The sequence below is a fragment of the Hippopotamus amphibius genome, chromosome 9 (genome assembly GCF_030028045.1).
Source record: "Hippopotamus amphibius kiboko isolate mHipAmp2 chromosome 9, mHipAmp2.hap2, whole genome shotgun sequence".
Classification (NCBI taxonomy): Eukaryota; Metazoa; Chordata; class Mammalia; order Artiodactyla; family Hippopotamidae; genus Hippopotamus; species Hippopotamus amphibius.
Window position 1 is genome coordinate 87107472 of NC_080194.1, and position 27553 is coordinate 87135024.

The 27553-nt window shown below is 40.2% G+C and overlaps 1 protein-coding gene across 3 annotated transcripts in view; it reads right to left on the reverse strand.

Moving 5' to 3' along the window:
* Positions 1-2910: 2910 nt before the first annotated feature.
* Positions 2911-27553, reverse strand: part of JHY (junctional cadherin complex regulator) — a 57554-nt gene continuing 32911 nt past the window's right edge. For 2 of the 3 annotated variants that reach the window (XM_057750731.1, XM_057750728.1), the window contains 5 exons: positions 19405-20063; positions 13672-13966; positions 5987-6067; positions 5077-5205; positions 2911-3174 (listed from right to left, as the gene is read on the reverse strand). In XM_057750731.1, coding sequence (XP_057606714.1) covers positions 2977-3174; positions 5077-5205; positions 5987-6067; positions 13672-13966; positions 19405-20063 — 1362 coding nt within the window. In that variant the 3' untranslated portion in view covers positions 2911-2976. The remainder of the gene's footprint in view (positions 3175-5076; positions 5206-5986; positions 6068-13671; positions 13967-19404; positions 20064-27553) is intronic. The other variant, XM_057750729.1, reaches the window with a different exon arrangement.

Sequence of the window (27553 nt, forward strand, 5' to 3'; positions counted from 1 at the left end):
TTACTGGATGTGTTTTCAAACAACTCCCAGCTAATAACTGTTGGGATGAAGAATCATTTTCTCGCTATAGACTGGACTGTGCACGCTCATGCTTGCTGTGATGTTTCGACAATGATTCATTAACCAATAATAAGGGCCCAATTGGAACCATTAGACATCGGTGCCTTAGCTAGGCTTACCTTTTATTTTGTTCCTCAATATTGTCTTTTCTTGAGTTGGTTTCTAGATAACTACCAAGAGACTCCTTACTATACAAAACAATATCATGAAGACAGCTGTCATTAAATTCAGCTACTTGGATAAATGCTCCCTCTAGGAGGATGCTCTTGTTGGAAACTCAAGATGGAAAAACATCACAAAAGGAGGCTATAATAAGAGAGAATACATGATTTAAAGGTCCTTTATTTATACCAGCTCAGAGAGATTAGTCAGATTAGGCACTGTGTCTTTCAATGGCTTGTATAACATCTGGTCAAATCCAGGCTCTCCATCATTATATCACTCAAGTTTACAGTTCCTTGTCTTCTAATAGGCAGATTATTTTTATTTCCTAAATATCTGAAACAGGAATACTGTAAAAATTGATCACTGATCCATTTGGGTATGTAAAAGATCAATGTTATTGTTATTAGTACAATTTACTTTAAAGGAGGAGCCAACAGGTATTTGTCATTCACTGTTGTTGCAGAATCTCTACCCTGTCTTGGAATCATGGAACCTTAGTGACGTTCTGCTGGATCTTACCATTGTGGAATGTCTTGGGGCCAGATGAAGGCCTGTTTTGGTCTATTCTTTGATTTCAACTCCAAACTTTAAGCAAGCGTGTTCTATTTCTTTAGCCAAAGTCATTTTAGATGCTACCTGTCACTTTCAGTATCTGTGTACAAAGAATTTTGATTGTTCTAGGGTCGTGTATACTGGATGGTAAAGCCTTGCCTAGGATATAAAATTCCTGTAAAGTGTTGTTCGGTATCAACTGAATCATTGGATCTGCTTCAGCTGAGTGCGGGTTCTTAACAGTATGTGTGAAAGTGCCTGAAGGATTTAATGCTTAGGCTGAGAGAAATGGTTAAGGGGAGGTTTTTAAATGTTCTGGAAAAAAAATTGAAATTCGTCTCTTTCATTGGTCAACCTTTGTGTTGTGTTGTAGATGTTTCTTACAACTTTATCAATGTGGTAATGAAGTTGAAAGATAGTACATGTTAAAAATGCAAGATAGATAGTAATGCATATTTCTAAAAATGGAATTTAAATGATGGAAGTTCATGTCCCAAATTGAAATATATACTTACATCCTCCTTGCCCACACAGAGAAACAAGAACTGTCTCTTCCCACAAACAAATAATCAAACAGTGGTGTCCTTGCTGTTGAGAGATTGGAGTTTAGACCTGGCTATTCTCCCATTGTAGGACTGAAGGACTTCAGAGTCACTTATCCTTTCTCAGTCTCCATTTCCTCTTGTGAAAAATTGGCACGTGAACAAGACAAACCCCTTCCAATCTCTAAATTCCTTTAAGATAATTTAATAGTAATGGAATGTTTAAAAAATTTACCCTGTCCCTTTAAATATGAAAATATGGAAATGTCTCTGTATGCATTATTCTTATCTTCCAGAGCAAGCTTAACTTTAAGGCTATTTAGGAAAAAAAATCATTCTATCTCATGTGTCTAGAAAAGTCTTTAAACATATATCCTGAAGGATCTTCTTCTTTTACAAATAGATTTTAGGAGCAACTTGGGCTATGATTCTCCTGAACTAACTCCTCATATATGCTATGACTTTCCAAATACTACTGAAACATAATTCTCCAGTTTACTGTTTATCTTCAGATACTGTTATCTTTCTTGACTTTCAATGCTGTTTCCAGTATTAAGAAAAACTTTTGTACAGGCAGCTTTTCTATTACATTGCGGTATATGTAAAATGTATACAATATAGGAATAAGTTTCCAAAGCTAGTCCTTATGCCACCTGTATAGAGAAACAGATTTGCCCTAAATTATTGTTAATTGTGTCCATTTCTGGATATAGTCATCTAAGAATGCAATGCCCATCCAGTACAAGCAAGTAAGTAAAAATTAAATCCTCTAGTGATTAAGACCTGGGAATTTTACAATGTTTATGCAGTTTCAGAAGATTTTTCAAAAGGTAAAAAATATTGACATTCAGTAGTTAACTATGGGAAGTTTTTGTCTTACCTAATGTTTTTTGTGTGAAAGCACACATCTGATGATATTTTAAGATACTTTTGATAACAAGATGTTCAGCAAGTTTATATACTTGGAGTAAGTAGCTTTGAGAACGTGTGTCTGTCAGAGGTGCCTGAGTTGAGTGTTTCTGGACTTTGTGGATTTCTAATTAATATCTTGATGCTCTGTTAGAATAATGTTGAGATTTGTTTTACGTGAGTAGGCAAATCTAGAAGCAATTTCATTTTTAAAATTTTACATATAAACCCTTTGCTAAATTTAGAGATTTTTGAAATATTTTGGAAATAGTATCTCAAGATTTACCGGTGTTTAGTCCAACTTGAGTTCTTTTCAGTAGAAACTGCAGTGTGTATACTTTTTTTTTTAATTAGAAAAATGAGAAAGAAACATAAGTAGATACATTTATTTCTGGATGAGTTTCATCATGCTAAGAAAGGGTAGCAATCATTTAAGGAATTAAAAGAGCCAATATAAAACCAAAAAGAAATAAAAAGATCCAGTATAAAACCAAAAGGCTTTATTCCCTAGTTCTTATTCAGCCTCAATTTTAACTGATTTGAAAATAAATAATTAAAATAGTTTTTCTTCCTGGAAAGTAAAATACGGCACTGTAATGTGATAGGGCCCCATATTTTAAATCTTGTACAAAGCAAACATGGACTGTAGTTAGATGACAATGCTAGGTCATCACTCTCAATGCAGAGCAGTGGGTTGGCATTTCTTGTCTCCATGTCCATTCCTCGGGCATCTCTGGTCACTTGTTGCCTATACGATGTGAAGAACTTTAAAAGCAGCCACAGCCTGTTTTTCCCTTTCGTGTCTGTTCTGCAGGACTTCCAGCAATGAGATTTCAGGTAAAGTGTCGTCTTTTCTAGCCTGGGTTGGATTTTTCTTTTCCTTTGAGGCTTGATCACTCAGATTTGAAGGTTTGGGTTTGGGAATGGTCTTAGCATATTCCAAAGCCTAAAAGGATAAAGATAAAATTTTATTTGAGATGAGAGGTGAGCCCTGGATTCCTTAAATTAAATCTAGTCTTAGGAAAGGTTTATTGATAATATAAATGGGGACTATTGCTACAATAATGTACCAAGGGATGGATGGAAATGGAGACCAAATGGAAAATATAAATAATGCAATATAACGCACAGTTTTAACAAAATAAATTAGCCACGTAAGGAAATGCTGTGGAAGACAAGAGAGTTGAAGAATGATACATACAGTTGTGACTCTGGATGTTTTCTTTATAAAACTGAGTTTTAGTCAAGTGCTTGAAAATAGATTTCTTATGTGTTTGATCTGTTTAGCTACTGGCAGTCTTATTAAAACCAAACCTCTATTAAGGAGTTATTAGCAGACCTTTCCATCCAAAGAGGACTTGTTAGAGCTTGTTAATCACTGTAGTTGAGGTAAAATTGAGCCTCCATTATTACACCAACTATTCTTGTTTCTAGGCTCTTAGAAATCTGGGAAGTATTTGTTAGAGGTTGAAAATTATTTTTTCCTTTAGTATATCTATAGAAACCTGGATACTAAAAAAAGATAGTCTTTTTTTCAGTGATGTCCGTTCTGCCAGGCATTACAATAAAAATGAGATCACTAAATATGATTTCTAAATCTGCCTTTATATGTTTTACTTTTTTAAAAGTAACCATTATTTTAAAATTGAAGTATAGCTAATTTACAATGTTGTGTTAGTTGCAGGTGTACAGCAAAATGATTCAGATACTTTTTCAGATTATTTTCCATTATAGGTTATTATAAGATATAGGATATAGTTTCCTGTGCTATACAGTAGGTCCTTGTTGTTTATCTATTTCACATATAGTAGAGTGTATACATTAATCCCAAATTCCTAATTTATCCCCTCCCCCCCCCCAGTTTTACATTTCAATAAGAGTTTCTTGAGAGCTAAAGTGGGAATGAATAGTATATGTAGGTCCTGGAAGGGGAAAAATCTCCAAAACAGAAAAATTCCAGGCTTCTCAGTTTGTGTAGGTGACTTCTATTGGAATTTCTAATTATAGACTTGCTGCCTTGGATCTCTTCATGAAAAAATAATGGATTGGAATAAAAAAGAAAAGGTGGCACCATGGAAACTCAATCAAGTGGACTGAGGTCTTCAGGGTCTAGTCTAAGGACAAAAGGCAATAGATAGAAAATATGAGAGTCTGTGAAAGAGAACACAAAGTACAAATTCCTAAAGCACCAGAGGGTCACTTGTCCCTCATGCAAAAGGTCCCATGTCCTTACTGGGACTGAGGCAGAGACTTGTACTGCAAAGCTCAGTGTCTCCATAGAATGTACTTCATTCACATCATGACTTAAAGTTGGATGACTTCTGAGACAGAGAACATTCTGTATTTATCATTTTTCTTGGGTAGAGGAACCTATATAGTACCATCCCTTTGGAAAAACATAGGGAATGAACTTGAGAGAAACAGTGAAGGCCTTTCCTCTGACATCGGCACCCAGAGATGGCAAGAAGACGCTAGTTTCTTAAAACTTATTTAATGGTAAAGAAGGAAATTGATGGTTAACCAGGGTTATTAGTTTCTTCTATGAAATGACCTAAACATTCAATTTTTGTGTGACAAACTCGAAATACTATACTTGGAGGAAAACACGTGGAGGACTAAAGATAATAGCAAACTTCAGGGGTAAAAACGAGGCTAACCTTCCAGCATCCTGTGTGTGTATATCATTTTTACATTGATATCTGTGAATGCTGGGGAGCCGCAGGAATGGTAGTAGCTAAAACATCCTCTGTGTTCAAAAAAATGTGGGGAATTTATTAAGTCATGGGGTCACAAAGGTTTCCTTTTAATTGTAATTGAAAAGATAACTGCCTTGGTGAGAATTTCTTACCTTCTGCCGAGGGACAGCAGATTTATTTTCAGTTTTTGCTGTTTGTGGCTTGGATGGTATGGATAGCGCCTTCGTGTTGTATTCCTTCACTTGTTTTGCATATTCCTTTTGCTGTATCAGTTTCTGCATCTGTTCAGAGAAACAAAGTGAGGGTGACTCACAGATCCTGCTAGATCGCTCTGTTCTCTATTTAAAGTGACACTAATTTTAGTGAGCTGGGCGTACAGTATCAGCAGCACAGGGGAAATGGGATTACTGCGTGTAATGTGACAGCAGTGAAATGGTTAAGTTACTGTTCCTCCTAGAAATAGTCTCTCCCAAGGGGGGACGTCACTGCAGTAGCACACCTTGTGTTCCCTTAACAGTGACTAAATCACATTCAGCCTCTTCTTTGTTGCGTTTACCCAATTTATTTTCATTTTTGCTTCCAACTTTGAACTCTACTCTCTTTTTATGCCTTGAGTGCAACTGCAGTTAAAACACATTAAATGAAGATCTCCTTTCACTAGAGGAAAGTGAATAAAGTGGATGCACTTTTCCTGGGTTGGGAAACTCTTACCCTGAGTGTCTTCTCTGTAGCCACTCTTCAATATTATCAAGATAACTCTATTGGAAAAGACCAACAACCATGTAACACACACATCTCTTTTCATGTGCACGTGTCCCACTTTTCTGTTTGGGCCTTCAAAAATAACTCAAAGGTGGATACATAAAACAACACTGGCTGAGTAATTTTCTTTTATGGTAGAAGGGATGCCCGGGGCTTATTACCAATGCTATTTCGGAAGGGTCTCTATTCAGAGGGAGATACTTGAATTAGGACTGGCTTCTGAGGGTATCTTTATACAGTTTTGCTGGAAGACAAAAGGCAAATCCAAGCCTGGAAATGCTGTATGTACATCACACTCACTTTGTCTCTGATGGACTCAAGGTCAGGTCCGAGGCCTCCAAGCTTCACGTCTCTGTTCTGATAACCTTTCAGCTTGGAACTCTAAAAATACAATCAAAGAGAGAGTTTCTTTTAAAGACTCGTACGTCCCCCTCAAGCTGTCATAGCCACATAAGAAAGGGAAGAAGCAAAATGAAGAATGGCAGGCTGTGTGGACCGGGGGAGAGTGGGTGCGTTTCCCAGCAATTCTTCCATTTTAATGGTCGTCGTTGATAATAGTTTCCTTGGTAATCTGTAGCTGGTGAGCTAACATGTTTGGACTTTTCCACTTCTGCAATAAAAAACATTGAAATTCTGAAAATTATATATAAAATAAAAATTTTCGAGTAAAGTGCTTCTTTGTTATTAACATTTTTAACATAACAGACACGTTACTACTTTGCTGCTGCTGCTATGACTAGTATGTCTAGTTTTGTACCATTCACTAAACCAAATGATTTGCCTGGAAGAAGCAATCTAAACGAATCAGGTAAGCACACTGCTTCGAAGAGAGAGCACCCTATCTAAAGTCATAATTTTCAAAAGAAAGGGAACATTTAAGGGTTAAGAGTCTAAGCTAGGCCCAATGAGAAACTCATTTTATCCAGTGTGATTTTGGATATTTTTAAGGGTACAAATACTTTTATACAAGAACTCTTATCACTACTGAATATTTAAAGGGACAGAATAATAGAACGAGGCCATTTCATTATTAAATTATGACACTTGAGCACAGTGATAGGCAGGAAAAATACTAAGGTGCTCCTGACTGTGGGATAGATAAAGATAGTCCCCGAATTCTCACTTTTGACATGAAATCTGACTTGCTACTTGCAGCAGATGCCCTTGTGGGGAAACCAGGTCCTTTTTTCTTTGAGTTTGTGAGTTCGTTTGGTTGTCGTCCTTGGGAAGGGTAGGAAGGACAATACCAAAGAGATGGTTTGGGTGACAGCAGTGATCTTAGGGCACATCAAACTCGGTACTTAGAATAAACAGCCATACCGTAGAGGCAGCAGTTCTGAACTAACTGTGCGTGGTACCACCTGTCTATACGCTAATGACAAGGCATGGTTTTTTTCTAAATTTTGAAAGTTCCTGTTAATTGTTAAGTCCTGAAATATACAATTTATCTAATGTGCCCTTTCCTAAGAGAATTTGGCAGAGATAGTCCAGAGACTTAAAAAAATGGAACATTTCATCAAATAGTTACTGCATGTAATTCTCAAATCTTAACAGTGAACTTAGGTGTACACATGTATCAACTGTTACTACTCACAGCGCCTACTGACTGACTACCTGGAGGTCAGACCACTTAGCTTCTCCACTGCTGTTTCCTAGGCTCAGAGCCAAAAACTCTTTTCCGCAGACCCCAGCACTGAGCTCTGGCCCATGAGATATGAGTGAAGGTTTGCTGGGGTAGATAGAGAGTGCATCTTGGAAAACTTTTATTTGGACTGGCACAGCCCCTCCCCCTTCCCCATTATCTTGCCTTGAATGTGGATGTGATTTCTGGAGCTGCAGCAGCAATCTTGTAGCCAGGAAAGAAAAAACAAGAGAATCGTACATATACTCGTTCTGATGTTGTGAGCTATAGAAACACCAGTGCTGGCAACTACCTACTTGGGGATTAATTGTATGTAAGAAGAATGAACCCTATTTTTGAAATTTCTGTAAAGAGTAATTCTGTGACTTGAGCTGAAGGCACTATTTCTAAGGTCCTACAAAATTTTGATAGTACATAGGGCTTCAGAGGGTCAAAATCGTGTCATTTAGGCAGCACTTCTACACTGCAAGGATTGAAAGTTCTGTAAATGGAATTTGCCTGGTTAGAATGTTAAACATTTATAGTCAAAACTATTTCAGTGGATCTAATTCTAAAAGGTCAAAGAAGATCCGTTCTTAAGGCTCTGGACTAAAATAATTAAAATATTAATAACATTAAAGTATGTAGAAGAAATACTGTTATTGAAGGCATTTCACAATCATAAGTCTCCTTTAAGAGAACAGTCATCACCCAGCAAAACTGCTACAGCTGCTTCCTACCCTTTAGATGTATCTGTTCATACTTTTATAAAATTGTCCCTATGCTACAAATTATTTTGCTATTTTTTCAGTGAGGTTAATTAGCATTACACTGTATTTCCCTGTTACTCAGTTTTCTAAAAATGTGATTTTTATGTATAACATTCTATTGTCTAGTTATAGTTGAATTATTTAGCTGTTCCTCTAAATGTTGAACATTTAAGATGTCCTAGGGATGAGCACTGTTAGTAGACTACTCTCATTATTTATTCGAGATAAATTAAGAGAAGTAAGATTACCGAGATAGAATCACGAACATATTCAGGGCCACCCATGAACACCTCCATTAACAAGGCATAAGAATGCTCTTTTTGTCCAAACCTTGATGACACTGGGTATTATCATATTTTAAAACCTCTGCTAATTTTTAATAGGTGAATGAACTCAGATATCCTACACTATGTGATTGCAAATTTATTCTTTTTCTGGCCTATGCCATCTGTGCCAGTGTTTTGCAATCACTAAATTACTATCTATTTGCCAAAGTAAACCAAGAATGAAAAAGGAGAGAACGCCACTCATATCCAAGTCATAAATCCAATTTGCCCAAAACTGATGTGAAAGGAATGATCAGTGCTCAGAAATCACATCCTTAGTCTGAAGCAGCTTAGCTTTAATCATTCTACCGACTCACAAAAGATAAATTGTGAAGCATGAATAATTGCTTATTGCATCCCTGTCGAAGTTCTTACTTCACCTCGAACAAATATCGTGGCCGGCACAGAAAAATAGAACTGAGGGTCTAGCACTGAAGACTGACATGAAGGAAGGAGTGTGGCCCCAAGGGGTCATCTCCAAACGCCACTGACCCCTTGACAGGATGAGCTGCTTCTAGTGAAGAGACGTTTCTCAAAGGAGAGCGCTGGCTCCTAACAGAGTTTGTTCTGGGTGACTGGCAATGAAAAATCCTGGATTTACTTGTTAGCCTCAAGTCATCTTGACTGGTTCTCGGCGCTATAATTTTGTTTGATCCCTTTCCATCAAAAATCTTTTTAACAGCTTTATTGAGATAAAATTCACACACCACCAAATTCGCCCATTTGAAGTTGTACAGTTCAGTGGTTTTTGGTCATCAAATGGTGCGAACGTCACCACAATCCAATTTTAGAACATTTTCATTATCCTAAAAAGAAACCCCCTACCCATTAGCAGTCTCTCCCCTCCCCTCCACCTCTAGCCCTAGGCCACCACTAATCTACTTTCCATCTCTTCAAAAGGCTTCCATAGTCAAATAATCCCTAGAATTTACTTTGATTTACCTCCTTTGGATGTTACAACACCAAAAGGTCACAAAAGCACGATGCCCCCCAATTTTTAATTTTTTTTATTTTACTTTCTGGCCGCACCATGTGGCATGTGGGATCCAAGTTCCTCCACCAGGGATGGAACCTGTGCCCCTTGCAGTGGAAGTGCGGAGTCTTAACCACTGGACCGCCAGGGAAGTCCCCCAAGTTTTTAAAATTAAATCAACAATAATAGACTCATTAGGTCTCCAAAACAGGGGGAATATAAAAGCATGTTTTCAGCAAATCCCTGATGGGGTTCACTGCTCGTCTTTACCTGAGATGCACACAGGCTGACATCAGTCAACCCTGGCTCTAGCTGATGGCTGACCAGACCAGACCTGCCCCTCGGAACTGCTGTCCACTGGTCGTGCCTTTGGCAGAGTTTGGCATAGGATTTCCTGGTGGAAGTTTTCTGCCAGTCATCAATCACACTGCTTCTCAAGCTGGAAGAGTGACTTTTATTGTAAACTTGGGGCAAAAGGTGCCTGAATTGAAAATGACATTGACTGTCCTGGGAGGATTTGTTTCGACTCTGAGAGGTTGTGCCCCGCTGTGGGGGACACGGCAGGGCTTTTCTCCAGAGCATTCCTCAGATGTGCAAGGGTGAGAAAGTTACTCAGAGACAGGACGGGAAAACAATGCCTCCCAGGGAACGGCAAGTGAAGGAAATTTGCTCTGCAGTTGCTAAACTTAATCCAGATAAACCTCTTCTTAGAAGCAGTCAAGCAGCAATGCCCAGATTGTCTGTGACAACAAACACAGGAGTTAATTACTGCAGCTCAGCTCCGCACAGCTGTCAGAGAACCCCTTAAGCGGTTATTTTGTGGCGGGTTATGGTAGATATTTTTATTACAGTTTGTCATCCCTTGCGCTGTGTGAATCTCTCACTGCCTGATGTCTGGACTCAATGGCACAGACAATGCTGAGTATTCATAAATCGGTCACAACAGAACTGCCAGGAGAAGAGGAACGGTGCTCGGGCCTATTATCTTGACAAATCCTCAGATTTTTAATGTGATTCAGGTCGATTCCCTTGGAAACCCCGAGATTTGCTTTGACTAGGAAATGGGCATGAGCTGGCTGATGAGGGCCTCTGTCTGGGGCCCCGGCTACCTGCTGTCCTATACAAATAGCCCGGTTCTGAATCACTTTAGCTTCTGGAATGGCTTCCCGGACAAAGAGTGCTTCTGTGTCTCTGTCAGATGTAGACTGAAGGTCTTGGATGGAGAAAATGGATATATGTGGATTGTAGCATCCCTGAGAGGATGCAGGAAGGGCGGGATTGCCCAGGTTGGAAAGAAGGCTTGGGAAGCAGTAAGTGGAAGTTGTCTTTCTTCCTCTTCCCTCCCCTTCCTGATCTTAGATGTCTGGTGATACACACCATCACTGGGTACTGTCCTCTGCCTTCCCTTGGTAAAACACACATTCAAACTACCAATAGGAGAAGGAAGGGAAAGGAAACTAACATTTAGTTGACCTCTGTTCTTTGCTAGCCACTAAGCTAAGGTTTTAATACATTGTTTCATTTAACTGTCAAACCAAATCCGCAAAAAGAACAATTCTGATCTGTGCATATGAGGAAATAGGGGCTCAGGTGAATTAATAACGCACCCGAGTCACAGATCAGGTGATGAGAATGTAGAAATGGCCACGTGTGTGACTTCCACTCAGCCCTGCTCACTAGGAATTGAGTGAAAAGCCTGCATTTTCAACAGTAATCTGCAGTTCATAAGAACCCTAATCTGGAAGGTTCTCTCCTGGGGTAGCGTGTTTAAGCTCTTTTTTAGGCCCTCATACCTTGTAAGTTCTGGATTGACAGGACACCCTCACCTTGAGAATGTGTTGCTTCCTAAGCTCTGCGTACACTTCCCTATAGAAGTGACAATACGCATGGTGTCTGGCTTCCTAGTGTAGTCTACAAACCCTGCTCTATTTATGAAGTACTTGAAGCGTCCTCATCGTACCTCAGAATCTAACTGCTCAGTAATGATGTGTCGGTGGAAAAATTACTTATGATCCCAGGAACACGTTTCTTCTTATTTGCAGTGAAACTGGGGTCATCCCAGCTCCAACAACCAGGAGTGGTTTCCAAGGCCCGGGCAGGCATTCGGGACCCCAGCAGGAGGGAGGATGTGAGGCAGGGTCAGAGGAGGAGCCCAAGGAGCCCCCAGGTGGGCGTGTGGGAGGGGGCGGTGGGGAAGACCCCGGGGCTTGTGCGCGAGCTCAAGGCCGAGGCTCTCAGGTGGGGGCTGCAGCCGGGGGCTGGGGCCATTCATGTTCATCAGAGCTCTGAGGTCCTGTCTCAGGAGGACACACGAAGCCGCTCCTCCTTTTCTTCTCTGTAATAGGACCCACCATCATTCTAGCTCAGCTTTCCCTTCCTCAAGGCCACCCTTTCCTTTGTTTCTCAGACTCCCATGTGAGGGTCCACTGACTTCACAGTCCCCCATTCCTGGAGTGCTCTACGTCTGCCCTGCACACAGAGCAGTCTTCCTAAGAGACTAATCAAACCGTGGTTAAAATTCTTCAGTGCCTCCCGCCAACCTGCACCCCTATGCCCCCAGCCAAGACATCAGAGCCCTGCTTCTTCCGATGACAAGCAAGATCCTCGAAGACCCGGCCCCGACCTGCTTCTCCACTGTCACCTCTCAACACTCAGTGCCTCCCAGTGTGAGTGACAGCAGTCCCGAAATGCTTCCGTTCCCAGCACGCTTCGTGTTCTGTCAAGCTTCAGACGTTCACTCATGCTGGTCTTTTGTCTTTTGTTAACTCTCGATCACCCTCGAAGACGCCTCACCATCACCTCCTGAAGCTCTGCTTGACCCGCTCTGTGTCACCCCTCTGTGCTCCTCTGCGTTCACCGTGCATCTCTCTCTCTTTTATTTCAACATGATACTGCTGGGGAAAGGGTGTGGCTCATTCGCTGTGTATCCCAGCACCTGACACAGTTCCTGGTAGGAATTCAACACATATTGAACTAAGGGTGGCTCCCTAAGTCTGCCTTTTTAAAAAAAAATTTTAATTTTTTTGGGCATTTATTACTATTATTTTTATTGGTGTATAATTGCTTTACAATGTTGTGTTAGTTTCTGCTGTACAATGGAGTGAATCAGCTGTATGTATATCTATGTCCCCTCCCTCTTGGACCTCCATCCCACCCCCCACCCCCAATCCCACCCCACCTCCCACCCCCCTAGGTCATTACAGAGCACCGAGCTGAGCTCCCTGTGCTACACAGCAGGTTCCCACTAGCTGTTTTACACACAATAGTGCATATATGTCAGTCCTAATCTCCCAAGTCGTCCCACCCTTCCCCCCCCCCCGCCCCCCGCCCCCGCCGATACAGATGAACCTAAATCTGCCTTACAGTGGATGCTCCACTGGACCCAACCCTCATTTCCTGGCTGCTGGGAGTGTCCTCTGCTACGGCTCACAGTCGAGTCCTTCCCTAAGGACTGCCCTCGGCCAGATGGAGCGGCTGTGCCCTAAGTTACAACCGTTCCCCACAAACAGTCAGCAGCCAGTGGCTGAGCCACATGGGGGACCATGTGGGGGGACATCTGGGTCCCCTGCCTCTGAAGGGCCATCCCAACTTCAGAAGCCTCGTGGGGCTGCATCCACAGCATCGCCCCAAAGCTGCCCCTTCCCCCTTGCCCAGCTCTGCCCCCTCCCTCCCTGACAGGGGTGGTTCCCTCTCTTGCTCACAAATCTCCATTTCAGAGTCTGTCCCTGGGGGCCCCAACTCACCACAGGCCTGTTGCTTCCATCCAGGTCTTTCCCTGTCGCCTCCTAAAGCAGAAAGCATTTTCCAGCCTTTTCATTACTATTTGACACTAGAAACAAGTGATCTTTCCTGAGGGTTTTTTTTTTTTTAGATTGTTTGTTAACAGTGGAAAAACCCAAAGGACATAAAAAGGCTCTTTCATCGCTTCCTTCATTTCTTCCTCTTTGCCTCCCACCCCCATTTCCCTTATTTCGCAAAGCGGACCTGATGGGAAAGACTTAAGTGCACAAAGGTGCTAGTGATGGTGGGTCTTACAGGGAACACAACTCGGTAGAACAGACATTTCAGAAGAAAGCTCAGTCGCTGGCTGTCCTGGGTGTTTTACTACAGGAACTGAGGTGAGATGAGGGCTGAGAAGAGTTCCCGGGGGTGGGGGGCGGGGAGCTGGAGGGGGAGGAGGAGGGCAAGGAGGAGGAGGAGCATCCCTGTTCCAGGCCTATCATAAGGGGAATGAAAATCAAAATCCCTGTGTGTTATCAAAATAAAAGTTTAAGTAAGTAAGATGCTTTTATTACCTTAATGCTGCTGCTTTTCCTGTGCTTCTTCCCATTTTCCGGTTGAAATAGATGGCCTTCAGAATTGCTACGGCTAATTTTCACGTGGTTTCTTTGGCTTCTCTCTGAACTGAGTTGGGATTCACTTTCCACCCTTGACAGTATGGGTGGAAGTGTGATGCCTGGTGAGGCCCCCTCGTGGGGCTGCACCTCAGTCAGCTGCGTTAGGGCTTGCTGATGCTGTTCCATTATCTGTGTGAGCCGTGAGTCTGGAGACGTGCTGGCAGGTTGGCTCTCAGACGAAGAATGGAATTTCCTTAAAGGAAAAAAACAAGCACAAGTCTGTTAATGAAACCTAGATACGTAAGAGTTTTAGCATAAAAGTCTTTATGAACCATTAATTTGATATATTTTATCATTCCTCCAATCAAATTAATGTCCTTTAGCTTAATCTTTTCATAAATATGTTGATTTCTTAATATCTTCCTATTTTTTCTTTAGGATATTCCAGCTCTTACTTAGACCTTTCATTTAGTTAGTGCATTCAGAACAGAAAAAACACCATTCTGAAAAATCAGAGACCTTCCTACCACAAAATACCTGGACAGGTTGGATTAAATTACACAAATGCCTCTTTTAATTATATAGTTGAATCTGTAAGAGAGACAGGGAATCTTCAAAGACCACAAACTAAACAGGAACTAAAACTAAAGCAGACTTGAGTAAGCTGAAGCTATGGCTTTCTTTGAGGGAGTCTGGCCCTAAATGCTTGTTTCATCATTTAACACTGGTATGGGATGTGTGAGACCGTGGCCCTGTGTGAGGCAGGGAATCAGAACTGAGATGCCTGCATGAAGGCTGTAACTCTTGAAGAGATACGCCCTCAATGAAAAGGCAGATTAATAAAGAACTCATTCACCAGCCTTGAGAAACAACAAAGCAAGCCTATCTGTCTTAGTCTAGGCTTTGAACTGGAAAAAAAATTCCCTGTGAATATCTATGGGACAATATTTGGGGTTTAAATTTACCTTACCCACATAATCATGGGACTCCAACACCAAGAAATTAACATAAAAATGATCCTGGAGGAAGGATACCTCTGTAGTATCTGGTGGGAGCAAATATAAAAGTTCTCTGGAAGAATGCAAATCAAAACTACAATGAGCTACCACCTTACATCAGTCAGAATGGCCATCATTAAAATGTCTACAAATAACAAATGCTGGAAAGGGTATGGAGAAAAGGGAACCCTCCTACACTGTTGGTGGGAATGTAAATTGGTGCAGCCACTAAGGCAAACAGTATGGAGGTTCCTCAAAAATCTAAAAACAGAGTTGCCATATGATCCAGCAATTCCACTCCTGGGCATATATCTGGAGAAAACTGTAATTCCAAAAGAGACATGCACCCCTATGTTCATAGCAGCACTATTTACCATAGCTGAGACATAGAAACAATTAAATGTCCATCAACAGATGAATGGAAAAAGAACACATGGTGCATATATATATACAATGGACTATTACTCAGCCATAAAAAAAGAATGAAATAATGCCATTTGCAGCTACGTGGATGGACCTGGAGATTATCATCCTAAGTGAAGTAAGACAGAGATAGACAAATACCATATGATATCATTTAAATGCAGAATCTAAAATATGACACAAATGAACTTATCTATGGAACAGGAACAGACTCATAGAGAACAGACTTGTGGTTGCAGGAGGAGTGGGGGAGGGTTGGATTGGGAGTTTGGGACTAGAAGATGCAAACTAGCATACATAGAATAGATAAACAACTTTGTATAGCATAGGGAACTATATTCAATACTCTGTAATAAATCTTAATGGAAAACGGTATGAAAAAAAAAAAAGTTCTTTGGAAGGATACATCCCCACCCAAGCCTGCCTAGGTGTCAACAGATAAGATGGCTCAACATAAGTACACAATCCAAAATCCTAGAACATATGAAGAAATAACCTACCAAGTATGAAAGTCAGCAGATACACATGCACACACATACACAAAGCAGTAGTAGATTTCTAAGAGCTTAAGATAACATTAGATAGCATTCATAAGTAAGCATGCTTATAATGATTAAAGACATGAAATAAGAAAAAATCCTAAGAAATATATTCTGAAAAAAGAACAGGAAGGTTTTAATCAGAACCATATAGAAATTCTAGACATGAAAAGCACCATCACTGAAATTTACAACTCAGTGGATACATTAAAGAACATAATGGATACAGCCGAAAAGACTTATAAACAGGAAGTTTCTCAGAGGCGCAGAGAGATGAGATGGAAAGCAAGAAACAGTTAAAAAGACAGAGTCTAGAATAAGAGAATCAAATATATATCTATTTAGTGTTCCTGAAGGAAAAAGAGAGCAAATTTGGGAGACATAATATTCAAAGGGGAAATGGGTGATAAATTTTGAGTATTTATGAAAGAGATGGACCCTAAGATTTAGGAATCCCAGAAAAATCACAAGCAGGACTACAAATTTCAAACCTAGATACATCACAGCAAAGCTTCAGAACACCAAAAACAAAGGAGAGACCTCAAAACCAAGAAGGGAAAAAAAAAACCAAGAAGAATGATAATTACATTGATAAAAGACTTTTCAAAGAAACACAGAAGCCAAGAAATAGAAAAAAGTGTTTTCAAAGTGTTTAATTCTTTATCAAGGTAAACAATAAGAGATTAAAGTAAAGGAATGTCAGGTAAGTTTACCAGCGAAATGTACTTGCGGAAAGAACTCTATAAAGTATCTACTTCAGAAAGAAAGAGTAAAATGCAAGAAAGAATGGGAGGCAAAGACATTAAGAAACAATTGGTTAAATCTAAAACAGCACTGAAATGGGCAGAAGACCTAAATAGACATTTCTCCAAAGAAGACATACAGATGGCCAACAAACACATGAAAAGATGCTCCACATCACTAATCATCAGAGAAATGCAAGTCAAAGCCACAATGAGGTATCACCTCACACCAGTCAGAATGGCCATCATCACAAAGTCTGGAAACAACAAATGTTGGAGAGGGTGTGGAGAAAAAGGAACTCTCCTGCACTGTTGGTGGGACTGTAAATTGGTACAGCCACTATGGAAAACAATTTGGAGGTTCCTTAAAAAACTACAAATAGAACTACCATATGATCCAGTAATCCCACTCCTGGGCATATACCCAAAGAAAACCATAATCCCAAAAGAAACTTGTACCATAATGTTTATTGCAGCACTATTTACAATAGCCAGGACATGGAAGCAACCTAAATGCCCATCAACAAATGAATGGATACAGAAGATGTGGCATATATATACCATGGAATATTACTCAGCTATAAAAAGGGATGAGATGCAGCTATATGTAATAAGGTGGATAGAACTACAGTCTGTCATACAGAGTGAAGTAAGTCAGAAAGAGAAGGACAAATATTGTATGCTAACTCACATATACGGAATCTAAAAATGGTACTGTTGGACTCAGTGACCAGAACAAGGATGCAGATACAGAGAATGGACTGGAGAACTCGAGGTATGGGAGGGGGCGGGGGGTGAAGGGGAAACTGAGACAAAGCGAGAGAGTAACACAGACATATATATACTACCAACTGTAAAATAGTCAGTGGGAAGTTGTTGTATAACAAAGGGAGTCCAACTCGAGGATGGAAGATGCCTTTGAGGACTGGGGCGGAGAGGGTGGGGGGGGCTTGGGGGCGTCAAGGAAGGGAGGGAAGATGGGGATGGATGATTGAACCTGGTGTACCCCCCAAAAAAATAAATAAATAAATAAAAATAAAAAAAAAATAAAAAAAAAAAATAAAACAGCACTGACTCTATATGACAATAAAAAAACAGTGATTAGTTTTAGAGACATAAGATGCCAGATAAAAATAATATGCATGACACAAAGGTGATTGAATTAGAACAATCCAGTGATTTTGAATATGTTTGGAGAATAGAAATATTAATTTAATGCTATACTAGTTATGTATGTAAGTTAAAAAAAAGAATAGAGAATATGCGTTTTCAAATCAGTAGAGGGAAAAAGTAACAAAGTTCTATTAGTTCAACAGACAGTATGAAAAAAATAAAGATGATATTAGAAAAAGTAGAGTGGTTAGGACAAATTAAGACAGTAGAAATAAATCCAAATATATCAGTATCACAAAAAATGTAGTTTAAAGTTTAAAATCTGCCCATAAATAACAACAAAAGAAAGGCCAAACCAAAAAAAACACATATGAACTAAATACTTTTACTGGAAAATTCTATGAAAACTTCAAGCAACAGTTTCAATTGTATATGAAGTGTCCCGGAGGACATAAAACAGGGGAATTATTTTAAGGCTGGTATAATCTTGATAGCACATCCAGACGGGACCAGTGGCAGGCTGGAGAATTTTAAGCCAGTCTCACTTCCTGCATGTGAATGTTAAATCCTCAACAGTTAACAATCAAATCAAGCAGTTTATTAAAACGGTATGACAAGTTGGGTTAGTCCTAGGAATAAAAGGATGGTGGAATGTTAGAAAATCTGTTAATACATGTAGCCACATTAAAGGATTCAGGAGAAAATTTTTCAATTGATGCAGAAAAAGTATTTGATAACATTAAACACCTATTTATGATAGAAGTTCTTCACAAAAAAAAAATAGGAATATGAGGACATTTCCTATCTCCCTAAGTACTAAAAATTAAATATTTTTAATGGCAAAAATGTTAGAAGCACTCCCTCTGAAGTCAGGAAAAAAAGACAAGAAGGGCTGCTATCTCTTGTAGGAAGTGAATTCTGAATCTTATTAAATGTACATTCCATACCTCCAAGTGGAGCACTTACATGTCTTCTGATTAATAAATATGTGTCAGATTGTCTCCCTACTTTGCAAATAAGCTCTTTGAAGGTTCCCATGCATCATACTACTTTTGTATCTTCTACATCATTTTAGTCCTATATTCAACAGTATCAGGTGTGTAATAAAACACCTGATCGAATGACATCAAGATATACCCCCTGATTTAAAAAATAACTTTCCTTTTTTCTAATTATAGAAGTAATGCATCTATATTGTAGGGAACTTGGACAACTCAGAAAATATGAAGAAGAAATTAAAAATAATCCCAATTTCTCTTGCCAGAGATCATGACTATTGACATTTTGGTGCATTTTTCATTCTTCTGTGCACATTTTAACACATAGATGGAGCTCATACTCCTTAGGTATGATTTTATACCTCAGTGTTTTCTCTTTATAGAAGCATTTCCTCATAAGCACAATTTTTAATGGTTACATGATATTATAGATTATAGTTTACCTAAACATTTTCTTATTCGATTATTGTCATTTCTGTAAATGGTGATATTTTTACACATATGTACTTTTCTGTATTTTAGATTATTTTCTTAGCATAGACCATTACAGGGTTGGAGATAATTTGTTCCCTCCAAATATTACTTGCAACCCTCAAAATATACTGATCTTTTTTGACTGAAGGTTTCTTTCTCCCTCTAACCTCTGGTTTAACTACAGTGTGAAAAGTAGAGGAGACAGGGAAGAGGAAAAGATACACATCAAAAATGGACTATTTTAGGCAGAAATCAGAGCCAAGGACATCATTAGGGGAATTTTTCCTCTTACCTGACCATTACAATGAATGCCCCCTACCCCTCCCTTGCATCCTCCCTCTCCTGTCTTTCTCCATCAGCCTCTCATTTCTCTAAAAACCACTTGAGAACAGGGAATTCTTACCATAATATTTCTAAGTTCTTATACTTTGTTTCTGTATAAGTCCATTTGGGTTGCTTCTTATTTTCCCTTGATTCATTAACATGTACGTTAGGAACGGACTGAGAGCCTTTCTGATTTAGGGATGCGTATTCCTTAGTAAGTTCATGAAGGTAGTTCAAGTCCATATCAGAAAGAGTGTTGTTGTGTAGCTGCTGATATGAAAATCTCTTCTCTTGGTCTTTGCATCCTCTTTCTCTATTAATGTTCATCACCGAGTGATACCGGGTAGAATTTTCATATAATACCTTGTCAGAAGCCTTGCATGGTGGAGCAAATTTATTGGAGGTTACTTTGGGTTCCTGGCTTCTCGGTATACTTGGGTATTGTAAATCATTGCTTGGGGCATTCATAATCACGACTGTTTCCTGTTTTATTGCAGTTTCAATAGGCTTATTTGGGTTTTGCTGCTGTCTGGGAGCGTTATTTTGGTTTCCCTGACTGACAACCAGCTTTTCAGTCATCAAAGACCTCAGGCCATGCTGGTGTTTACGCTGTTTTCGAATCTTGTGCTTGGCTGGTTTTCTGGAAGGTGGCTGGCCGTTGGTTGTTTCTGAAGATTGACCTCTGGGTCCGTTGCTTAATTTTGTATTTTCATATGGAGACCAATGTTCCTGGTAATCCTGAAAAGATATTTTTAGTTAATATAAAGTTAAAAGAGTGGCACTCTTCACAAATTTTAGTGTTTTTCAAACTGGGAGTTGAGACTTCTAGGAAGACGACCATGGAATTGAAAGGAGGTAAAGTAAGAGAACAGAGGGTCCTTTCCTCATTTCGGGCCACAAGAGGGCGATTAGCTGAGTGATTCCTCCTGGCAATTTCAGATTATGAATTTTCCAGAAAGGAATAGCTTAGAATGGGCCTTATAGTAAGGGCAAGTCTTTGACTTAAAATGTTGTAAAATGAAGTATTACGAAAAAGGGGAAAAAGCAGCTTTACCTCTCAAGAGCTGCATACAAAGGAAGAGCAAATCAACATCAAAATGTGCAAGTTTATCTTAACTAAGGTGAATATTTAAAAAAATCTTAATCAGAAAGAACATCAACAATTTGCTTTATCTTCCAAGTACAAGTTTAGTATGAAATACAATTCAGATTATCAGAACTTCTTACTCATGTAGGTCAGAAGCTAGAAATACCTCTTCACCAGATGAAACAAATTAGATTTTATTCAGAGGATTATAAAAGAGTCTGTGCGGTGATAGGACATCAGTGAAACCACAAGTGTTGTTTTGCTTCTGTTCCTTAATATAGCCTGTTCTTAGGCAATCAAACATCTGGGGGAAATATTTCAATTTCAGAGCAGTCTTTATGCTTTCCTAAGTCTTGTAACAACAAAATGTACTCCTGGTATAATAGATACACTATGTAACTATATTGTGCTAAGCCATTTTGACATATTTCCCAAGGAATAAAGCACTCATTACTTTGTGAAAAACTAGCTGAGTTAAGAGGCCTTTGGAAAGAATGATTAAATGCTTACTGAAAGCAGTCAGAAGACCATATGCCTCAGTGTGTTATATAACTGCAACATATTTCTACTTTTCTGAACATAGAAGGGAAAAAAGCCTCTGTGGCCCGTATCTATGCAACGTTAATCAAAAAACCCAAGTCACCCAGATCGTTTGAGAAAACAAAAAAATTTGAAATGAATAAATCATGTTTTTTGCTCAAATTGCTTGTTTTAGGGATAAGTTCAACTTTTATTTCACTTTTCTAATAGAATTGCTAAGACTCATACTACTCCTGTATAATATCATTTAAAGCTATTCTATTTCTCATGAAATCTCATTACAATGATAAGGTTGAGATTATTCAATTTAAAACATGTACATACAATATGACTTCTTATATCAGATTCAAATAAGAATGACATAATTTGAAATTTAGGGTAAGTTCTCTTTAGAATTTGAACTTTCTGGAGGATTGGCCAGCTCCTCTAAACTTCAAGTTTTTACCTGGGGTACTCCAAAGAAAGAAAAACTGTATTTTTCTTTCTCTCTCCCTTTCTCTCTTCCTTTCTTTCTCTTTCTCTCTTTCTTTCTTTCTCTCTTTCTTTTTCTCTTTCTTTCTCTCTTTCTTTCTCTCTCTCTCTCTTTCTTTTCTTTCTTCCTTTCCCTTTTTTCCTTTCTTTCTTTCTTTCTTTCTTTCTTTCTTTCTTTCTTTCTTTCTTTCTTTCTTTCTTTCTTTCTTTCTTTCTTTCCTTCCTTCCTTCCTTCCTTCCTTCCTTCCTTCCTTCCAAAATGTACTGCATTTTATTTATTTATTTATTTATTTTGGCTGCATCGGGTCTTCGTTGCTGCGTGCGGGCTTCTTCTAGTTGCGGAGATCGGGGGCTACTCTTCGTTGTCATGTGCGGGCTTCTCATTGTGGTGGCTTCTTTTGTTGCAGAGCGTGGGCTCTAGGTGCACGGGCTTCAGTAGTTGTAGCATGAGGGCTCAGTAGTTGTGGCACGTGAATTGTAGAGGACAGGCTCAGTAGTTGTGGCACACAGGCTTAGTTGCTCTGCTTCACGTGGGATCTTCCTGGAGCAGGGATCGAACCTGTGTCCCCTTCATTGGCAGGTGGATTCTTAACCACTGTGCCATCAGGGAAATCCGTCTGCCTGTATTTCAATTAAGCAGGGTCCCTGCTTTCATGTAGTATGTTGAGCTGCATGGGGGAAATGTGGGCAAGGAAGCTCTGCCCAGAGACAGCCCAAGAGCATCCTTCCTTGTAGTGAATCTGGAAGAAAACTGTTAGCTTTCACTCTTATAGGCGTGTTCATGAGACACAGTGGCTCTTTTCATGGCTGTCATCACTGTTCTTGAAGCTCAAAAGAGATCCCCCTTTGCTATGATCTATAAATGTTTATTGATGCTGATAATGTAATTCTTTTCAATATTTGTTCAGCCTTTTTTAAATTGAGGGATAGTTGATTTATAATGTGTTAATTACTGCTGTACAGCAAAGTGACTCAGTTTTACACATATATATACATTCTTTTTTATATTCTTTTCCATTATGGTTTATCACAGGATATTGAACGTAGTTCCCAGTTTTATACAGTAGGACCTTGTTTATCCATTCTATATGAAATAGTTTGCATCTACTAATCCCAAACTCCCAATCCATCCCTCCCCTACTTCTCCCCCTTGGCAACCACAAGTCTGTTCTCTGTGTCTGTGAGTCTGTTTCTCTTTGGTAGGTAAGTTCATTTGTGAACTATTTCAGATACCACATATAAGTGATATCATATGGTGTCTTTCTCTTTCTGATTTACTTTAGTTATTATGATAATCTCTGTGTCCATCCATGTTTGTTCAGTCTTTTAGTTGCTAGAAAAATAAGTCACCAGGAGCTTTTTTTTTTTTTTTTTTTGCTGCCATCTGACTATACTTGTCTAGTTCTCGCTCTTATTTCCACCAAAAAACCTATCAGGAATATTTTTCCCTAGGGTACCAGGCCCAAAATCTTGGGTTACCACTTGGTCTTAATCATGTTATACCTTTGCTGCTGACAATTCAGATGACTAGTGCTCTTCATAGGGTGCTCTGTCAACAAGGCCAAGGGCTCATCATTTCACGAAACTTCAGTTGTCTCAAGTGTTAAATCCGCTATTCACGTAAATGTAAGTGCCCAGAGATGGCATTTCAGTCCCCAGAAAGAAACACATTTATGGGCTTGATGTGATTTCTCTTACCTTCCAAGCAGCCTACTTGAGATCTGAGGTTTACTGAAGATTTATTACCTACAATCGAGGCATCAGGTGTCACTCTTTAGGTGGCAAGACCCGAGTTCCCTGAAGTTAATATACAAAGCCATTCTCAGGCTATTTAATCTCCATCAGCACTGAAATCCTCTATTTCATCCCCCTCTCACTGGGGTTCTTTTGTTACCAACACTCACAATCACTCCGGACTGCATGCACTCAGAATAACTGCTTAATGGCAGTAGGTTTTCCCAGCACACACACAGCACAGTCCTCTGGCTGGAGCGTTAGCACCAGGGCCTCCTGATGCCTAATGCTGGGATGATAATTTCTTAGTAAGATCTGTACTCAGTTATTAATGCTCCTTCCTACTGTGCCATCCGAGGGAAGTCTGCCCCCAACCCTGAGAAAGGCAGCATCTGGCTGTTTCTCTTTCACGACTTTTCCTGTTTACATGACATAAGCAGAGGGGAGAATACATGCTTTGATGTCAGCCAAATGTTCATCTGCTTTAAAGCAAAAGCCATTCTTGTTCTTAGTCACCCTGATCGACCCTGGAGTCCTGAGGGCTGTACCTGGGCTCCAAGATTAGCTCTGACATAGAGAAGCTTCTGTTGTGTTTGTTAACGATAAAACACAAGTGTTTTTGAGTCTGGGTTATACATTCCATCTGATAATTTTTAAAAATTTATTTATTTATTGGCTGCATTGGGTCATTGTTGCTGCGTGTGGGCTTTCTCTAGTTGCGGAGAGTGGGGGTTACTCTTCGTTATGGTGCACGGGCTTCTCAATTGCGGTGGCTTCTCGTTGCGGAGCATGGGCTTTAGGTACGTAGGCTTGCGTAGTTGCAGCACATGGGCTCAATAGTTGTGGCTTGTGGGCTCTAGAGTGCAGGCTCAGTAGCTGTGGCTCACGGGCTTAGTGTGTTCCACGGAATGTGGGATCTTCCTGGACCAGAGATTAAACCCATGTCCCCTGCATTGACAGGCAGATTCTTAACCACTGTGCCACCAGGGAAGCCCCATCTGATAATATTAATAAAATTTAGAGAACACATTAACCAGCTCTAATTTTCAGTGCTAGTATATAAGGACTCTGTTCAGATGAATAAAAGCAGCATAGCTCTGTTGATAGTGTTGGATGGAAAACCAAATGAATACTTCTTTGGAAAGGTGGAAAGATTACTTAGGATTACAAGAACTTTGACATTAATTCGTCAAAGATGCTACATATCTTTCATACTATCATTTCTTTTCCTTGTCTAGAGAGGCAAGAGTTATTTTATTTAGAGGCAAGAAAGAAAACATCCTATTGCATCCTTTTGAAGCCTTATGTTATTGGGAAACTTTCTTCTTCTCCTACTGACAACATGCTCCTTTCCTGGGAAGGATCTTCTGCTAGTAGCAGTGTGTCCTCTTGCACTGGCCAGCAAGGGTTCGACCCTTAGCTAAGTACTATGTCTGGTTCTGAGCACACAATGGAAATGGGATTTGGAAAACCTGTGGAGATGCACAGGAGAGCACAAGATGATTCAGGACAACAAGCCCTATGTGGACAGGTAAAGTGATGAGGGACTGCTTGGCTTGAAGTAAGGATCTTAGGGGTGTATAAGGCTGAAGTGGTCCCAGAGACCCTGTTTCCAGCATATCGCCTTTTCTTGTCCTCTATCTCTAGTTTCTCATCCTTTCCAGCATGTAAATGTGTTTAAATCTCTTCTATTGAAAAAAAAAAAAAAAAGAAAGAAACAGTTCCTTACTTGATCTCATTCTCTGGTTAAACCTCACCACTTAATCCACAGCCAAACATCTTAAAATGTAGACTGGTCTCCATTTCCCCAGCTCTCATCCTGACCTCTGGACCCTGCAGGAGAGCCCTTATTCTCACTGATACTGCTCTGTTCAGGCCACCAGTGACCTCTTAGTTGCTAAATCCTATGGTACCATTTTCTTTAACTTCCTATGTTTTCAAACTTACACAGTTATTTCAAACTTAGAGAAAAAAATGTCAGGAATAGCAGAGAACTCCCAAATATCTTCACTGACTCACCACTTTTTAACATTTTGCCACATTTTATCATTCTCTCTCTTTCTACAGATCTCTGACTCTCCATTTGTAGATAGACAAATACATTCTATCATTTAAATTATTGTTGTTTGTACATCATTACTTAGTTTGTCTGAATCATTTGAGACTTGCATATATGATTTGCATACATCACTCCCTTCTTGTGGCACCTTTTTACTTGTCTTCTCTGCAGAGTTGGGCCCTGTTCACTGATTTCCCTTTCTTGAAATTTTCATGTCTCAGATTCCAGGATACTGTTTTATCCTGGTCAGCTTTCTGCCTCTCTGGTGATCTCTTTGTAGTCTTTTATCTTCTCTACCTCCGCTCTCCCTTAAACATTCTTACCAGTCTCTCCAGGGCCCTGTTCTTGACCTTCCTCTCTTCTCCCACTACCTACAATTCCTGGGGAAGCTCAACAATTCCCATGGCTACAACCGACTGGGAATTCTTATAAGGCAACTGCACATGGGCTAACTCAGATGTCTCTCCTGAGTTCTAGATCCTCCTCCCTACAGGCACCTCCAAACTCAACGTCAGGCCCACCGCAGGCTTCACGCCCTCCCCTCTCATTCCCAACCCCAAAGCCCTCCTTTTCTTCCTCGGTGTTGGTGCCTCTAATCAGACCCTCAGAATCCATTCTTTCTCCCCCAGGTTCACCTTGTATTTAAGCAACTGCTAAGTTTGTTCATTCCGCTTCCTGACCATCTCAGGGGGGATCAGGTGCTGTCCTAACCTGCCAGGAGTTCAGTCCAGCCAATGGAAGAAGATATACCCAGTATCCTGCAAAGTGAACTAATGGCATGTGGAGTGTGGGGCAAATGGAGCAAATGCGGTCATCCTTCCAATTCTCTCCTCGTCTCTTGCGGAAATTACAGCAGAAGTCATGTGACCTGTTTCGCCGTCTCTGCAATCATATTCCCTTCCAATCTATTCTTCAGACCTTGGCAATTTTCTAACATGCAAGCCCGATAACGTCATTAACCTGCTTACAGTTTGCCGGTGGCTTCCTGCGCTCTAGGATAAAACTGAAAATCTTTTGATTGGCATAAGCAGCCTTTCCTGGCCCCTAGCTGACCTGGTGCCCAGCCCTGTGTCCCACCACTCCCTCCCTCACACTCTCCCCGTTAGCCGCTGAACCGCAGGTAGCACTCAGGACAGACCATCTTCCCTGCACTTTCACACCTCTGCTCTCATTTGTCTGCTTGGCATATTTGGACATCCATCTAGGGTCAGCTCAGAGGTAATCACTTTTCAAGAGGCTTTTCCCATCTTTTTAGGGCAGCATCAGGTGCTCTTTTAGTGACTGCATTCTGTACCTACTTTCATATCACTGCATTAAAATGAGTACGTAACTGTTTTAAGCTCCTTGAGGGTAGGAACCATTTTGTTTAAAAAAGACCTTTTGTCAAGTTTTATTTTTCTGAAGACTTATTTTAAAAACTATGTCTTTTGGGCCAGGCACCTAAAAGCTAGTGCCTGGAATATAGAAAGTGCTCAGTAAATGTTTATTGTCTGAATTATTTTGATTTCAAATAAAGGTATCTCTTATTAGTAAGACTCATTGTTAGAGTAGGTTTACTGAGGGATATGCAGATTCTTTGAAAGTCATCGTTCAAGAAAACGATTTCAAATGAGGCCCATTTTCACTTGAGATTCACTAAATGACCTTTAAATGCCTTTTTTGTGTGTGTTTTTTAAAATTAATTAATTTATTGGCTGCGTTGGGTCTTCGTTGCTGCGTGCAGGCTTTCTCTAGTGAGTGGGGCCTACTCTTCATTGGGGTGTGCGGGTTTCTCATTGCAGTGGCTTCGCTTGTTGTGGAGCACGGGCTCTAGGCATGTGGGCTTCAGTAGTTGTGGCTTGCGGGCTCTAGAGTGAGGCTTAGTAGTTGTGGCACTCGGGCTTAGTTGCTCCATAGCATGTGGGATCTTCCCGGACCAGGGCTCAAACCTGTGTCCCCTGCATTGGGGGGCAGATTCTTAACCACTGCGTCACCAGGGAAGTCCCTTTTAAATGGTTTTTTAATCAACCATTAAATATTGAGCATCAGCTTTGGGCAAAGCAATGTGCTTGGAGATGGAGAGAAACAAAATGCTAAGGTTTCAGGAGCTTATAGCAAAGTTGGTACAAAAGAAACACAGGCAGCAGCTAATGAGACAAGGGCCAAATAGGATAAACCCTGGAGGAGTGTCCCGGCCACAGGCATAGCAGGATGGGGTGGGAGAGGCAGGAGGGGGGACCATAGAGAAATCATCAGTGTTGGCTGGTTGAAGAGGAGAAAGAAAGGCAGCCTGGATGTTTGTATGCCGAGTGCCCAGCCAGCATGTAGGATGCAGTGGTCAGCTAACAAATCCTTTGT